Source organism: Erigeron canadensis, chromosome 5 (assembly GCF_010389155.1).
Source record: "Erigeron canadensis isolate Cc75 chromosome 5, C_canadensis_v1, whole genome shotgun sequence".
In the NCBI taxonomy this organism is placed as follows: Eukaryota; Viridiplantae; Streptophyta; class Magnoliopsida; order Asterales; family Asteraceae; genus Erigeron; species Erigeron canadensis.
Window position 1 is genome coordinate 42,382,538 of NC_057765.1, and position 17,534 is coordinate 42,400,071.

Below are 17,534 nucleotides of genomic sequence, written 5' to 3' on the forward strand. Positions count from 1 at the left end.
AACAAAGTTTCGAAACTAACGAGTTGGTTGACTTCTTCGGCCACATCCTTTCTCATTTCATTTTGTTGTACTCTATTAGGAACTCTGCAGTCCTCCACAATATAAAAACCACCAGATTAGTTATGAGGAAGTGGTTTTGGGTTATGTTACCTCAACCGGGTACACAGAGAAAAAAAATAGCTCAAATGGGAATGGGTTCAAAATCCTATGAGTCACAACGCATCATACCACCGCACATCTATGGTCGCCTGAATCTCTTTATAGCCCAGGATCAAAATCCACACAAAAAGGCCCATTTATCATGACAAATACACAAGTCCTTAGATTAACATGAAAAATAAACGACGCCAAAAACTAAGAAATCTCTACTATTTATCTGCTTGAAAATAATATTTGCCTTCAGATAATTGACAATTGATGGTCAACAACATTCCCATAAAACATTAACAGTAGTTCAAGGACGTCATGTATATCGGGCTGCTCAAACGAATAAATTCTCTGGTTTGTAAATGACCCCATCTCCCCTCTTAAATTTTTAATTGATAACCATAAAAAAAATGTCTTACCATTATCTAATATTTTAAACATGAGTAATATCATTTCTAAATTAATCTACAACATTTATATATGTCTTAATTCTTAAGATATTTACATGATACTCTTTAATTCAATTACATCCACCACTCCTCGTCGTGCCGACACATGGTGCGAACACGTCTAGTTATGGGCAATGCAAAAGTTTGATCTAAAGAATAGTTTGAAATTTGAATGATAAACAATATCTTTTATTTGAAGAAATTGTAATTTATCTATACTATATTATAAAAGGAATAGTTTTTTTTATTTTTGGTAATGTTGAAAATATAACACCCTTTAAAATATTTTCACATATACTACTTCTTTAACAATAATGATTAAATTACACTATCAATCCTTTATGTTTTAAAATATGTCCATTAACCCTTTACATCAATTATATATACAACTCAACGTCGTTCCATAACCAACTGTCGCCCAACCATCACACCGTCGCCGCTATGACTACCGCCGCATCGCGCGGGTATCGTGCTAGTAAACAAAATAAAGATTTATTCAATCAAATTATTTCCATGTTATAAGTTACTCGATCTTTTCCATGTTCAAATATTGTCTTTTTTTTTATTGAGTATATTTACACGGAGTACATTTTCATCAGAAACTTTCAAAACCTAATTAGTAGTAGTAAGTTACAACAAGGGTGGCGTGAGAGATGGCGGCTAGAAGCCGAATTCATGCGTTGATCAAATCTCAAGGAACCGCCAACAGTTTCCTTGTTCCTTTAAATTCCCAGTTAAGTCCTCTTAAATCTTCATCCAGCGGTCTCCATTGCCACTCTGGATGTACGGATCATGAATACTCTGATAATGCCGAGAGCACCTTTTATTACTTGATACATCATCAACGGCCTCTCCCATCTGTTATAAAGTTTAATAACTCGTTGCATATTGTTACCAAGTTGAAATACTATTCTTCTGTCTTTGATATGTTCGATCGAATGTGTCATGTTGGTCTTCCTGTTGACGAGCACACGATAGGTATTGTCACCAAGTGCTATTCTGGATTGTATGAAACTGAAAAAGTTTTCATGCTTTTAGGCTTTTGCTTCAGGAGAGATATTCAACTTTCTCTCGATACTTATAATACTATATTAAGTGAATTAATCCAAGGAGATGCCACTGAGGAGGCAGAAAAGTCATTCAAAAAGTTCATCAAAAACAAACTCTTCGAACCCAATAAATCCACGTACAACACGATGATTAAGGGTCTTTGCAAGATCGGAAATCACTTTAAAGCCATTGCTTTGCTTAGGCTAATGGATGGAAGAGGTTTTAATAATAATTTGGTTGCGTATAACACCATCATTACTAGTCTTTGCAAAGACATGATGATATATGATGCTTTCACACTCTTCGAAGAAATGAAATTTCGCAGAGGGATCCGTCCTAATGTCTTCACATACAACTCTTTGCTTTATGCCCTTTCTATGTCTAGTCGTTGGAAGGAGGTCTGTCGGATTTTAAAAGAAATGCACGATGAAAAGATCATTATACATTGGACAACCTTTAATCTATTAATTAAAGCACTCTGCAAACAGGGCAAGATGCAAGAAGCAGAGATTGTTGACTCCATAATGGTTTATATTGCTGATCCGTACTGTTATCGTAACGTAGAGACATACACTTCACTTATTGATGGTTATTGTTTGAATGGCGAGTTGAACAGGGCAATGTCAACTCTGGAATCCATGGAGCGTGACCGCCTCAATCCTACTCTTCATATTTATAACATTTTACTGGATAGCTTTACCAGTTTAGATGACATGAACTTCTGGTCATATAAGTGTGACCTTGATTATATGTATGGTAAGGCCGGTTGGAAAATCAGTGGAAATAGTGTCACTCGAGACATCTGGTATAGGGAACGAATGGAAAAACCTTCTGATGAGATGAAACTGCTGATGCAGGATCAAAAATATTCCCTTCACATATTATCTTTAATGGATCATTGCCAAAAGTATGAAGTGGACGCTGCACTCGATTTGTTTTACTTTATGGATGGCAAAGAACTAAATTCAAACGTTGACGTGTACAATATCCTCATTGATGGTGCAAGGATTTGTGGGAGGTTTGATATTTCAAGGAGCCTTTTCCATGACCTCTTTGTTAAAGGTTTGAAACCTAATCTAGATACATATGTGTTGATGATTTGAGGTTTTTGTGAGCGAGGTCTACTTAAAGATGCAAAGAAATTCTTTCTTAAAATGGAAAAGAGTGGTTCGCAGCCGAAGAGTAGCATCAATGATGATGATATTATCCAAGAATATACCGGAACCAGGCCCATTGATCACGTGACAAAGCTATTCATTGAATCAAAGAGAAGAGGGTACAGAAAGAGAGTTGATGAGAGCTTCAAATTTGTCGCCAGGTACTTCTCAATCCTATCTGACAGCTGTGGATCAAGAGCTATCTAAAGGGCCAATTCTTTTACCGCCTATTGAGTATTCCTGTATATTATTTTCTTGGATCATGGTGTTTTTAAAAAATAATTCATTTGTGTTGTCTGTTGTTACCAATAGGCTGTCAATATACTCAATACTAATCCGACTTTAGACCAACCTAAAAAAACTAATTCATGCTGTGAAATCTCGATCTGTGAACCTGTCAACCCACTAGCTAACTTGATTCTTAGGGTCGGTTTCGGGTTGGCACTCCGATTAGAGGTCGACCCGCCAACCAGAAAATATTATAAGTTTGTATAAATTTTTATAATAGACAACCCTCCAACCCATTTGACTTGAAATTAACTTGTAGCTTTCAGATTTTTTATTGAACGCATGGCGTAGCTAGGACCCTTCAAATAATGTTTGAGCCTATGTTCAAACCAAACAAACCCACCTCCTATTTGAGTCAGGCTGGAAAGAATGCCCGCCAAGTTTAGATAAGGGAATGCTTCCCCCGGCCATCAAAGGAAAGGCTCGACGAAGGGAGGGAGATGCGGCGGGGGAAGGAAAAGACTTTCGGAGATTAAGATTTTCTTTCTTTTTCATCGAAAACGAAGAAGCCAACTCACAACTCATATAACCTATTTGACTTTAAATAAACCCAATAATCTCAAAAACACGGCCCACCAACCAGTTTTTTTTAGGTTGGTGGTTTGCGTTCGGGTTGACAGGTTGTGAGTCAAGGCCGAAATTTCCAACTTAAAATTTTTAGTGGGTCAGGCTAGGGTCAGAGATTCCTAACCGCCAACCGGACCCGCCAACATGAACCCCAACCCCTTTGGTCTAAAAGTTTGGCCATCACTCCAACAACATACTTTATCTGACTTCCAATGTTAACTGTAAACATGACAACCAGAGTATCCACCATACTCTACATTATGTTTTGGCATGAACCTGCATTGGTTGGCCTGCCAACCCCACCAACTGCATATAAACATGAATATTCATGCATCCAAAAGGAAATCATGCTAAACCAAAAGATGATCCATTCCATTCAAAACATAGGTTATATAAGCAAAAAGAGTATCCATTCCATGCAAAACATAATTTTTAAAGAAAAATAACTAGTAAAATGTTCTCATAACATGCAACCCAAACACAACCAAAATAATAATAAAAAAGAAACATCTTCAACGCATCTCTGCCATCCTTCACCCCTAATGACCAAATCCTTGTATCAACTACGCTGACATTCTTGTTTCACCTGCAGCTTCTCATCAACATCACCAACTACATCATAGTCTCCAGGGCTTAGAAGAAACTACCGATGACATGATTCTGTTATGTGTCTTACACACGGCGAGTCTTGGTCAAGCTAGCCTCGCATATTTGGCTGCTAAAACTTGGAAAGGCAACAAAAATGCTTCAGATTACCTGGTTCAGAGCGGCTCAACAACTCTTAGTCTCATTTTGGTTTCCATTGATGCAACCTGATTGTAACATTACAATGCTGGTGGGTTTAGGTACATTAGAGATAATAGAAATTACATAATTAATGGACATGTTTGCCATTTCAATGCTTTCAATTGCATTATGATATTGGCTGCATCATTCTTTATCCTTCAACATGAACACTACCAATTATTAATCTGAAGATTCATGAATCATAACAATTTCTAGTCATGAGAAATTAATGCTAAAGAAGTATGCACAAATGCGTAAGAGATTAACAACAGTACATAGCAATAATACTGAAATCTAGGCTATTAATTTTTTTTATTATAACAATTAATGAGTTTCACTAGGCATTTTATCGAACAATTAGTTTGCATACGCGACTTTTTTTTTTATTATAACAATCAATGAGTTGAATAATCTAGGCCGTTTTTACTCAATTCAACTCGAAGCTAGATCTGAAATCGATCTGAAAAAATTTGTGAAATACTGAAATCTAAAATCTCTACTCGTCAACCCACCGGGCTAAAACTAAAGAGCCCCAAAACACCCAAAAGTCTGAAATAAAAGCTAATCGCCCAACTTTAAATTATTGGGTCTAATTTGCCACCATTACTTGAAACTTTCAAAACCTAACGAAAAACTGTTTTGGTTTCTCTACATGGTTGAGAGAGATGGTGGCTAGAAGCAGAATTTATAATGCGTTGATGAAATTTGGAGGTATTTCCACTGCCAACCGTAAAGTCAAACCGGCGTAGACACATCCATGTTAGTCATTTATCCGTTACGGCCTTTTAAGAAAAGACCAAAATTAGAGGGCCCAAGAAACCCAAAAAATTGAAATAATAGCCCATTGCCCAACTTTGGTTTAATGGGTCTAATTTGCCACCTATTTAGTGCAACTTTTGGAGCCTTTGAAAACCTAATTAACACAAAACTGTTGCTGCTTCTAGATGGCGGTTAGTATCAGAATTCATGATGCGTTGATGAAATTTGGAGGTATTTCCATTACCACCCGTTTCCTTGTTCTTCCCAACACCCGTTTCTCGTATTTCCAGTTACCTCTTCGGAAATCACTTTTTACTTCAACCCCGCACCGTCAATCTCCAATTTATCGTGAGTTTGGACACCTTACCAGTTTGGATGATGCTTACGGCTGCTTTGATCAGTTGATAGCTAAACCCCCTTATTCATATTCACAGTTTTATGACTTGTTGGAAGTTGTTACGGCGTGGAAATACTACTCTGCCTCCCTCCATATGTTCAATGAAATGTGTGCTGTTGATGTTCCTGATTTCGAACTCACCATAGAAACCATCATCCAGTGCTATTCTCGATTGTATGACACTGAAAAAATCTTCATGCTTTTAGGTTTTTGCATCAAGCGAGATCATATTCAACTTTCTCTTGTTGGTTATGGTAAAATATTAGATGGATTCTTTGAGGGAGAAAGTACTCATGGTGCAGAAAAGTTATTCAAAAAGTTCATCAAAAACAAACTACTTTTTGAAGATCGTGCATATTTAAATTACGACACGATGATTCAGGGTCTTTGCAAGATTGGAAATCACTTCAAAGCCATTGCTTTGCTTAGGCTAATGGATGGAAGAGGTGGGACATATCCTTCGTCTGCGTATGAAATCATCATTGATAGTCTGTGCAAAGACATGATGATAGATGATGCTTTCAGACTCTTTGAAGAAATGAAATTTCGCAGAGGGATCCGTCCTATTTACCCCGTATACGACTCATTGCTTTATGCCCTTTCCATGTCAGGTCGTTGGAACGAGGTCTGTCGGATTCTAAAAATATTGCACGATGAAAAGATCACTATAAATTGGACAACCTTTAGTGTGTTAATTAAAGCACTCTGCAAGCAGGGTAAGATGAAAGAAGCAGAGATTGTTAACTTCATGATGCTTCATATTCTTTGGTTCAGTTTTCCTGACTTAGAGACATACACTTCACTTATTGAAGGTTATTGTTTGAATGGAGAACTGAAAAGAGCAATGTCGACTCTAGAATTCATGCAGATGCAGAGTCCTGTTGCAAGACTCAAACCTACTATTCACATTTATAACGTTTTATTGGATAGGCTTACCAGTTTAGATGACATGACCTTCTGGTCTTATAAGCGTGACCTTGATTCTATGTATCGTCGGGCAGGTTTGGAAATCGAAGAAAACAGTGTCACTCGTTACATCTGGTATAGGGAACGAATGGGAAAACCTTCTGATGAGATGAAAGTGCTGATGCAGAATCATAAATATTCCGTTTACATGTTATGTTTGACGGATCATTGCGATAAGTATGAAGTGGATGCTGCATTGGATCTGTTCTACTTTATGAATGGCAAAGAACTAAATTCAAACATTGACGTGTACAATATTCTCATTGATTGTACAAATATATGTGGGAGGTTTGATACTTCAAGGAGTCTTTTCCGTGACCTCTTTTTTGAAGGTTTGGAACCTAATTTAGATACATATGTGTTGATGATTAGAGGATTTTGTGAGCGAGGTCTACTCAAAGATGCAAAAAAATTGTTTCTTCAATTGGAAAATAGTGGTTTGCAGCCAAGGAGTAGCATGGATGATAATGATACTATCCAAGGATATACGGAAACCAAGCCTACTGATGAGCTAACCACAATAGTTAGTGAAATGAAAAGAGGGTACGCTAAGAGAGTTAGGGAGTGCTTCAAATTTGTTGCCGAGTATTCCTCAATTCTATCTGATAGCTGTGGATCAAGAGATATATAGCGAGCCTAACCACAACTATTGTGCCTAGTTTGATGCCTTGGGAGTATTATATATGGATGTTGACTTCTGCGTATTATTTTTCTGTTTGGTTGTTTATTTGTAATTAGTTTCTTGGATTTCAAGTGTATCATGATATTTTGGCATGATAAAGTTACCACCCTTAAAGAAGTTTATGGTGAATTATTAGGCTGTTGACAAGTATTGTGTACCGCGTAAATATAAAACGGGAAGAACTGAAGAAGCGTGTAGTTTCACCAAAATGTGCAAGTCCCATTGAAGCTTAGATGATAACCCATTTGATCCATTTCCGGTAATCTTACTTTTTTGCGACGAAACCATTTTTGTCACAAAAAACCCACTAGACGACAAAAAAGTCACTTTTTTGACTTTTAAAGTCAAATTATGTTTTTTTCCGACGAAAACGTTTATTGCGACGAAATAATTATATTTTTAAATTTTTTTAAAAAAAATGTTTATTGCGACAAAATAATTTCGTCGCAATATATTTTTCTAAATATTTCTTAAATTTTATTTCTCCCGCGGGACGAAAAAAATTTCCCGCCATGTTTTTTGCAACGAAAATGTTTTTTGCGATGCAATATATTTTTCTAAACATTCATTAAAATTTATTTTTCCCGTGGGACGTAAAAAATTTCTCGCCATGTTTTTTGCGACGAAAATGTTTTTTGCGACGCAATATATTTTTCTAAAATTTTGTATTTATTTTATTTTTCCCGCGGATGAAAAATTTTTCCCGCCAAGTTTTTGCGACGAAAATGTTTTTTGCGATGAAATATTTTAATGATTTCAATAATTGTAAAATAATAATTTTTGTAAAATATCTAGTTAATATAATTTAAAATAATTTAATAATTGATACTTATCTAAGGCTAATAAATAATAATTATAAAAATGTAAAAATAATTTTAAATAAGTATTAATATAATAATTAGTTATTATAGTACGTATACACACACATTCAGTGATTCTGCGATCAACTAAAAGCCGATTTTGCGTACATACGTAAGTATATATAAATCCACGAGTAACCCTAATAACTTGCCCAAATCATTGTCACGTGAACAAGTACTTAATCATGCAAATTATTAAGAATGACCATAATGAAGTTATTTAACATTGTAGTGTATAGGGACAAAACGTAAGAATGAGTTTAAGTGCTAACCTGACTATGTGTAATTGAAATTGAGTGATAGTCACCACTTATGTATGATTTATATTTATTAGTGCTTCGTTTTAGATTTATCTCGTCATCCTTAAATATTGGGCTTAACGGGCCCAATACACCTTCGTGTTGTTTTAAATGGGCCTAATGGGTATGCTTTCATTTTTTTCCTGTCTGTTGGGCCTAATAGGCCATTTGGGTCTATTAATTATTTCTGTTGGGCTTTCCAAACTGTTTAATTACTCGAATTGGTTCTTCGCCCATTAAGTATATATAAATCTACGAGTAACCCTAATAACTTGCCCAACTCATTATCACGTGAACAAGTACTTAATCATGCAATTTCTTAAGAATGACCATAATCAAGTTATTTGTTAGTGTTTTGTTTTAACTTTATCTCGTCGTCCTTGACTATTGGGCTTAACGGGCACAATACACCTTCGTGTTGTCTTAAATGGGCCTAATGGGCCTACTTTCCTTAGGCCAAAACAAATGACTCAAAAACAAATTAGGCCCATTAGGCCCAATGACTTTATGAACATTATGTGAAGTTTTTGAAAGTTAAAAGAGACGTCCATACATACATACATACATACATACATACATAGCCCAATATACCCATTTACACGAGTTATAAAGATACTTGGCCCTTTAGGCCCAAATGAATGATTAAAAAACATATTGGGCCATTAGGCCCATTTAAAAATTTGTTTAGTCCAACATAATGTATAATGCAAGCCCATTGAAGAATTTGTCACACCTACGACCTACGTAATCAAAATAGTCAATATATCAGTAACTAGTAACATCTTTTCGATATGTATTATTTGCTTTATATATATTTTTTTAATAACTTTTCTTGTATTATATAGTAATGGTTGATGCTAGTGCCAGATTTGGTGGTGGATTTTGTGGAAGAACAGAAATCAAACGACTTTTTCAACGGATCAAGAATCGTGCGAGAGAAATTTTCATTCTATTTTATCACTCACTTTCTTATGGTTATCGCCTCGTTGTTTCAATTTTAGTTTCGTATGGCCTTTATGATATATTTGTCCAATTTATATAATGTATTATTTTATTAATAGAATTTTCTGCTAGAAAAAAAAATTGGGTTAATGTAGGTGATTGGGATCATGCATGATTTTGATTAAGTGTGGTTTAAATGATTTGTCAAACATCAATAAGTGTTAAATTATGATCATTTGAGTCTTGAAAATATGTAAGTGTAAATATGATTGGATTGAAAAGTTTCAGGTTGAACAAAAATTACATATAAAAGAAAAAACTTAATATGAATACTAATTATACTATTTTTCTTTCTTTGGTTCAATTTGATAGTCTATATATAACTAAATATATATAAACTTCCTGCTGAGTTTTAATGTTAAATAAAGAAAAAATAAAAAATAAATATAAGGAGGTAAATTTTAATATACCAAACCTCCCCAATCAATAAAATAAAAAACAATATAAACAACTAAAAATATATAAGCTTCCTGTTGAGTTTTAATGTTAAAAAAAGAAAAAAAATATATATATGGGGTAAAATCTAATATACCAGACCTTCGCCATCAATAAAATAAAAAACAAAAAGAACATAAAAAGAACATGTTTTGAACCAACGACCCCTCCTATTGAAACCAACATCCCAACCATTTGAACCAAAACAAGTTTTATCTTATAATTGCTAAATCAATGGAAAAAAACCATTGGCTTAAACCCAAGTGGCCAGGAGTATTTTCTAAATTCACTATGTGGGTCCCGGGGTGAGTTTACCCAAGGTATCAGGTTAAAGTCTTGGGGTTCTCATCTCAAAGGAATTTTCCATAAGGAGGGGGTTGGAGGTCCTGAAAATCTCTGGTTAAAATTGCTTCCAACACATCTGAATCGAAACTCACTTTACAAAAAAAAATGTAAAGACAAAAGGTTACTGATAAAAAACAAAAGAAAACATAAAAGGGAGGAGGGAGCGGGTTTCGAACCAACGACCCCTCCCATTGAAACCAACATCCCAACGACTTGAACCAAGGAATTTTTGTTTTATAATTGTTAAATTAAATATTTATGTAAAAGTCTCATGTAAAAACAAAATGTTACTATTTACATCCATTTACTTTATTATAATAAGTAGAGTTAATGACATAAATCGTCCATGTGGTTTACCAAAATAGTCACTTTTCGTCCTTAAAAATCCAAAACCTCAAGGACAGTCCTTTATAAGAGGATAAGGTTCACGTTTGGTCATTTGACTATGTGACCGTCACCTTCTCTTCGTTACACCCCCCATGTGCCTCCCACGTGAGGGATATTCTAGTCATTTCCACTCTAAAAGACGAAAGATGACTATTTAGGTAAACCACATAGACGATTTATGTTATTAACTTTTTACAAAAACCTGATAATTTTTCATCTTTTTGTGTTACTTACCTAAAACCTAGATATTCTAAAATTAAATACATATATACAAATACATAAACAAAATAATACATATCTCTCTATTTGAAGATCAGACTATCCAATTTCATTTATTAATTTAAATTAAATGGATCTGGATATAAATGGTGACAACAATTTTATAGATTTAGATACATGCCAGCGGTATGGTGCCCGATGGATATGCGAGCACAACAACATGTGGGTCTCTATTTGCTGTTGCCAGATATTGTGTGGAAGGTCGAGTGGGGGTTACGTTAGTGGTGGTGGTGAATGGGTCATTACCTCTATTAAGTAATGAAGTTATTGACTGATTAATGTTAAGAAAAAAAAATTTGATGTCTAATAAAACTGTGAGGTCAGAATCTACATTATAAGTTTCTAGCTACGTCACTAACTAAAACATTTAAGGCTTTAGGAGTTTCAGCTTTTAACTTTGCTTCTACCTAGGTCTTCACATAAACTTATAGTTATACTGCCTTATTCGAAACCAATAATAAGAAGTTCGTTAATATATTGACATACTTTAACTCATATTAAAACGTTTGCTTTTAACATGAATCGGTTGACTTTGCCAAAACTCATTTGTATTCGTTCATATCTATTTTATTCTCAATAGTGACTCCATTAAACATTTAAAATTGTATTTAAAATAAATAAACTTGAGTTGTAATGGGTTTTGAACCGTTGCATAATCTTACGGCACAATATATATAATATTGTCTTTAAAGGAAAGACATAAATGGCTAGAGAAAGGATTAAGCATGGGTAAACGTCTCTTCGAGGGGAATACTTTTTACTGTTGGATTTGACATTTATGACTCAAAATATGGGGAATGCAATGACTTTATTCAACAAAAAAACACAACCATCCATAAATTCTGTTTATTATTTAACCACATAAAATGCAACTTTTTATTCACAAGAAATCATTAAAATGCTTCAATATTATAAAGATGTTAGGCTCGCTTTCGGCACACACTTTCTTTCCAATAATGAATTTATACACCACTCGGTATAATTAATAATTACAATTCGTTTTTATATAAGGTTTAATATATTATAGTGAAAACATGCATGAATTACTATTGGAAAATACGATATTGTGTTTCATGGATTGGTATATATCTATATTATTTAATTATAATTACATTTCAACTGAATTCTGCTTTATAGTTTTTTTTTTTTTTTAATAGACAGATGCTTTAAATATGTGTATTATTACCAACCAATATGTTCTAAAGTTAACTTAATTGATTACAACTAAAGTAAAAGATAATGAGTATGAACATGAATGTATAATATATATGATGAATAAAATGTATAAAATGAATACATGATATATATAGGCGTAATTAACTTCAAATTCATATCATTAATTAGCGAGATATGTGTGTATACATGCATTCATTATATGTGCTGATGATATGCATACTTCAACAACAAGGTAGGTGCGGGCTCAATTAAAACGTATTAGGCGCGATGGTCATAGATTGTTGAGACCCAATATGCAAAAGCCTTGTTGAGACCCAATATGCAAAAATGACGCGCGTGGGACGCGAATATGAACACGTCGACTTTTCTAAAGCTACTTCGTACTTGTTAGAGTTTTGTAGTTTGTACTACAACTCTATAAGGCTAATTAATTCACTTGCATATAGTTTCACGGCTTAATTTAGCTTTGAACATCAAACACCACCACCTAGTTTTATACGAGTATTTAAAATAGTTTAGAGCGAAAACTTTTACTCGTATTAATTTATTTACGACATGCAGACATTTCTGAATTGAATGTTTTAGGCTTTTAGCCTTTGCATCTTTAACTTTTTGTGTACAATCTTTGTTTAAAGTAACAATTATATATTCCGTATTAAAAATTTGAAGTTTCACGACAACCTTAATTTATTAATCAAAATCTTAAAAATAATACACCCTCCGACTTTACTCCGGTCATATATGTTCTGGTTTAACATTAAATATGTAATTAGCTAACTGTGTATCTATATTATTATATACTGTAAAAAGAGTATTACTATAGATACACCGTCAAACGGTTTATAAAAACATATCTGAAACGTCATGTTTTATGTAAAACACCGTGTTTATCGCCCCGTATTATATAAAACGTCGCGTTTGACCGGTGTGTAGATAGTTAAGTTATAAGGAGAATTACACATGCATGGTCTGACACAAAATGTCATTCATTCTCTCGTTTTAAGTACCGTTTATATAGTACACTTACAGAAAAAAAAAAAAAAAAAAAAAGAAGCAATATTACACCAAGGTTCTCAAGTAACACCAACGAGATTATGCTTAATCCATTTAATTCATATGGGTAATCCATTTAATTGGGTAAGTTAAGCATCCCCATACACTACCTCGCTGTCATCAGTTCCGGTGAAAATTTACTGCCTGAAAGCTCATTTTGACGGTTGATTTATAACAACTTAATAGACTGAACTATATCAAGGTTTACAAATTCAATTACATAGTCTTGACTCTTTGACCCATGCATATACAACTTAATAGACTGAACTATATCAAGTTGAACCTAGCTAGCACAAAAGTCAAAAATGAGTAACATCGCAACATGTCATACATATACAAAACAACAAGTTACAACATGTTTTGAGAATATAAAGGTCTGACTGGCCTATCCCATAAATTGCGGGGAGTTTGCATAAAACATGCACGCAGAAAAATCGGATTATCTTTTCAAGCAAGTTGATTGGACAACAAATAGCTAGCTAGCTAGTAGTACAATAAGAAGCCATCCATTAGCTAGATTAGATTCCATGAAATTTTGGGCTTAAATAGTAAACTACATGACAAAAATAAAGATATGAACCGAACTAACAGTAATAATTATGTCAACCAATTAATCCACCACCAGATGAAGAACCATAAACCACCGTTGGTGTATCTAGTGATGGAGGAGATGTTAACGAACCACCCACATTCCGCCCTGAGCCACCACCACCACCACCACCCAAATGCAATTCAGAAAAATTAGAAATGTTGATGTGGTCTCTACTACTACTTGTTTCAACAACAATACCTTGATCATATAGAAACCCTTTGAACACATGCCCACCAATTTTTACACTTGCTTGGTATGCGTATTCGTCCTCTCCGCCGTCTTCCACCGCCGTCACTCTCACACACTTGAACACCGCCGGAGCATGCACTTGACCCGGCAATGATTGCATAAAACTTGCATCTAATTAATAACCAAAATACATAATACATATATTAAAACTTGCATCAAAATGTAACAACATGTAACACAATGGCAAAATGTAAGTATTTATGTATAAGGTTGTTTGGTATCTAAACTTAGATATCAAAATTAATATTCTGACGGTACACGACTAAGCTTAGGTGTCAGACAGCCTTATGATATGAGTATTAATTTATTACCTTGGTGATGACTAGAAGTACTAGTGTCAAAGCTTCTTGGAGGTGTATTATTATTATTATTATTTGAAGTTGAAGTATGTGAAGTGGTTGTGGTCCGAGAATTAGTAGCAAGTCTAGGTTTCTTGGTACCGGAGGTAGACGCCGATGAACCGGAGGCTATCAACTGACGTTCCCTCCGACGAGCTGCCGGAACCCACGTGCTTTTCACGTGAGTAGGACAATCAAAACCTCTATTCCTACAACAAGTTCTACACCTTCTATGGTTACAATCTTTCTTGGCTTGGTTCCCACAATCTTGACAAGTCAGCGTTGACCCAGACGTTGACCCGCCTATCCCACCAAAACCATGATCCGAAAACATGTTTATTTTCTTTACATAACTTTGTTGTGTGGGTTGCCAAAACTGAATATTACTATTATTACTACGGTTTCCTATAATACCCTCTTCCCCCGCCGTGAGAGGGGTGGCGGTTAAAAGCGGTATAACACCAACACCTAACGCCGTCGTACCGGCGGCGGTGGTTGTGTTAAGAGAGTGAGCATGCACATGATGATGATGATCAGATGATATATGATGGTGGTTGGGGTTTGATTGTGCAAGAACAAACATTCCCATTTCAGTAGGTCCTCCATAGTTGATTTGCCTTGAAGCGGCTGATGACCACATCCCCGTCGTGGATACTCCGCCTTGAGCGGCGGCGGCGGCGGCACTAGCATTGAAACTCAAAGAAAGATCCTGGTCGGTAAAGGCACCTGATGACCTAGAAGCCACAACTACAAACGTATAGTAATAATATAACTTAATTTTAGATAGTATAATTTTTTATATGTAAGTATTTGTAAAAAAAAAAAAAACTGAATTTTATTTATTGTTTAAAGACAGAGACCAAGTGTACTACCCTTTAGAACATGAGGCTAAAAAGAAACAAAAATGAAGATATGGGAAGATTTGGAATATAATTATGATGATGATCAGATTTTAACAGAGAGCAGAGAGATGATATACAGAGATTTTACAGACTACTACAAGAAGTGCAACTGTACATGAAAAAGCAAACAATTTACCAGCTAGATGATAAAAATAAATGAATGAATTGGTTGGTTAGTTTTGATGGAGTGAGCTTTTATGGAGTTTTTGTCTTGAAAAGGGGGAAACTTTGGTGGGTTGGGGTTTATTTATGTCTTCTCTCTCCAATAATCAATCAAAGGGCCGGATCTCTATATAAAACACTTTTCTTTTCTACGAGTAGTTTTCTTTTTATTTTTTGTAGCTTTATTGTAAAGTGATCACATGAGAGAACCCCCCACACTACACGCTATTCTTCCTTCCATTTTCTCTTACTCTAGGGTTGCTACTGCTAGTGTACTCCTTCTGCCACCATCTTAATTGTTCTTTTTTATCTAACAATAAATATGGGCTTTACATTTCTATATATCGTCCGTCTATATGTGTGAGGATACTTTTAATTGATTAAGTTAGCGGCAATGGTAACGTATTTTGTTGATTACATCTACCCTCTACCAATATATATATATAACAAGGTTCTAAATTCTTTTATAAAAAAACAATGACCGTTAGATTAGCTTAAACTTTTAATCACAACCATCAAAATAATTGTATTATCTATCAAATTGATTATTAGGTCAACACGACATTAGTCCTTATAATTTATAAATTTATACAAAATATAACCTTATGTGTTAAATTAAATATTAAATAAATAAAAACATGTGTGTGTTTTCGTTTTTCTCCCTACAATCTATTATAAGTTATATTTCCTTCAATACTAACATAATATTTTATTAATCTAATATTATCAATTAATTAATATTGTATACTACGTATAAAGTTTTCTTCCAAAAACTTTTCTTATTCTAACTTATTGATAAAACTAAAACTAATTTATGACTTATGAAAATACCAAAAAAAAAATAAATATTATTAGTTTATTGATAAAGTTAGTTTATATATAACTTGATACTTTTTCCAGTATTTTTAATGTTTATTACCGACGGTATTTTCTGTTATTTTTTTCGATAACAAGTGGTCAACCCTAGTTCATATTTATTAAATATGAGTAATATATTCTTTAAAATGTGAATATGAATTATTATATGGGTTAATTTAATATCATCAACTGAAACATTTAAAAGTTTTAGAAATTTTTTTCGTGAAGATTTATTTTAATAATCTACTTATTAATAATCATTAGAAGCTATAAAGCGTTAATTATATTTAAATTATATAAGTATATAGTAATATTTATTTTTATATGAAAATTTAAAAAGCGTAATGTTAAATATATAGATTGTTTATAATATTTACAAAGTAAAATAAATTGTTAAATATGTAAATTTAAATTATGGTTGTTGATGTTCTTTTAAACAACATAAAATGTTTCAAATTTTAAAACACTCATAGAAACATTGTGTTTAGTATTTTTATTATATTTTTATCTATTGTGCTAATTGATTATATATTTAATTTTTATAACATTGAAGTTTGTATAAGTATCTAACATGTTGATTTGGATCACATTATTGCAAGTTTTATTCTAACCAACTCGATGATAACTATGAAAGCGATTGAGGTGGTACACTTTCGTTTAGTTTTTACTATTGTTTACAAACTAAGCACATGAAGTTGAAAATGGAATGAACTTAAAAATTGAGAGTACTATGAAAGTGAATAATGGTAAGACTTTATAAAGGTTAATAATACTTTAAACCATTTTATGTAATAATAACGTAAATTTTATGGTGACTTACATAATTAACAAAAAAAATTGTTGTTATCATAATATACATTTTTTTTTACAACATGTAGTATATGAGTGTTAACGTATGTTTTTTTTTTATAATGCAGTAATATTATATAAATTATATATATTCACTAGCGTATTACGCGGGACAATAATCTAAGTATTTAAATATTATCGTATATTTTTGATGATTTTTGAGTATTTTGTTTAGTTAATTTAAGTATCGAGGACCATTGGATGAAAGTGTATTATACTTTGGTGACAAATTTTAATAGTACAATGACTTAAACGACTAAAAATAAAATAGATTATATAAAGTGACCATTTTTTGAAAGTAGGTTATACTTTATGTTAAATTTAAAAAGTATAGTGACCTAAATGACCAAAAAAAAGTAGGTTGCACTAAATGACTATTTTGTAAAAGTATGTTACACTTTGATAACTTTATCCTTTTTCATTTTTATTTTTTACCCTTAGATCATATTGCTTACATCATCTTTGGCTAAATTTTTAAAAAATTATGATATCAGTCCTGC

General features: G+C 33.4%; 3 protein-coding genes across 3 annotated transcripts; 2 read left to right on the top strand and 1 right to left on the bottom strand.

Moving 5' to 3' along the window:
- The first annotated feature begins 1,249 nt into the window (after nt 1–1,249).
- LOC122601850 (pentatricopeptide repeat-containing protein At1g63330-like) lies at nt 1,250–2,749 on the top strand. Its single transcript, XM_043774585.1, has one exon. It carries the CDS (start codon nt 1,250–1,252, stop codon nt 2,747–2,749), a length of 1,500 nt encoding a protein of 499 aa, XP_043630520.1.
- Nucleotides 2,750–5,388: 2,639 nt separating this feature from the next.
- On the top strand, nt 5,389–7,197 carry LOC122601851 (pentatricopeptide repeat-containing protein At1g63330-like). Its single transcript, XM_043774586.1, has one exon. The coding sequence runs from the start codon at nt 5,389–5,391 to the stop codon at nt 7,195–7,197; it is 1,809 nt and encodes a 602-aa protein (XP_043630521.1).
- Nucleotides 7,198–13,491: 6,294 nt separating this feature from the next.
- LOC122600504 (protein LATERAL ROOT PRIMORDIUM 1-like) lies at nt 13,492–14,987 on the bottom strand. The gene is made up of 2 exons (XM_043773229.1): nt 14,237–14,987; nt 13,492–14,036 (listed from the first exon to the last, which is right to left on the bottom strand). Exons 1-2 carry the CDS (start codon nt 14,901–14,903, stop codon nt 13,687–13,689), a joined length of 1,017 nt encoding a protein of 338 aa, XP_043629164.1. The 5' UTR covers nt 14,904–14,987; the 3' UTR covers nt 13,492–13,686.
- Nucleotides 14,988–17,534: the final 2,547 nt, after the last annotated feature.

Coding starts and splice junctions, on each gene's coding strand:
- LOC122600504 (XM_043773229.1), bottom strand. CDS start 14,903: ATGTGGTCATCAGCCGCTTCAAGGCAAATCAACTATGGAGGACCTACT. Junction 14,037..14,236: donor TACTTCTAGTCATCACCAAG/GTAATAAATTAA, acceptor GTTATTAATTAG/ATGCAAGTTTTATGCAATCA.
- LOC122601850 (XM_043774585.1), top strand. CDS start 1,250: ATGGCGGCTAGAAGCCGAATTCATGCGTTGATCAAATCTCAAGGAACC.
- LOC122601851 (XM_043774586.1), top strand. CDS start 5,389: ATGGCGGTTAGTATCAGAATTCATGATGCGTTGATGAAATTTGGAGGT.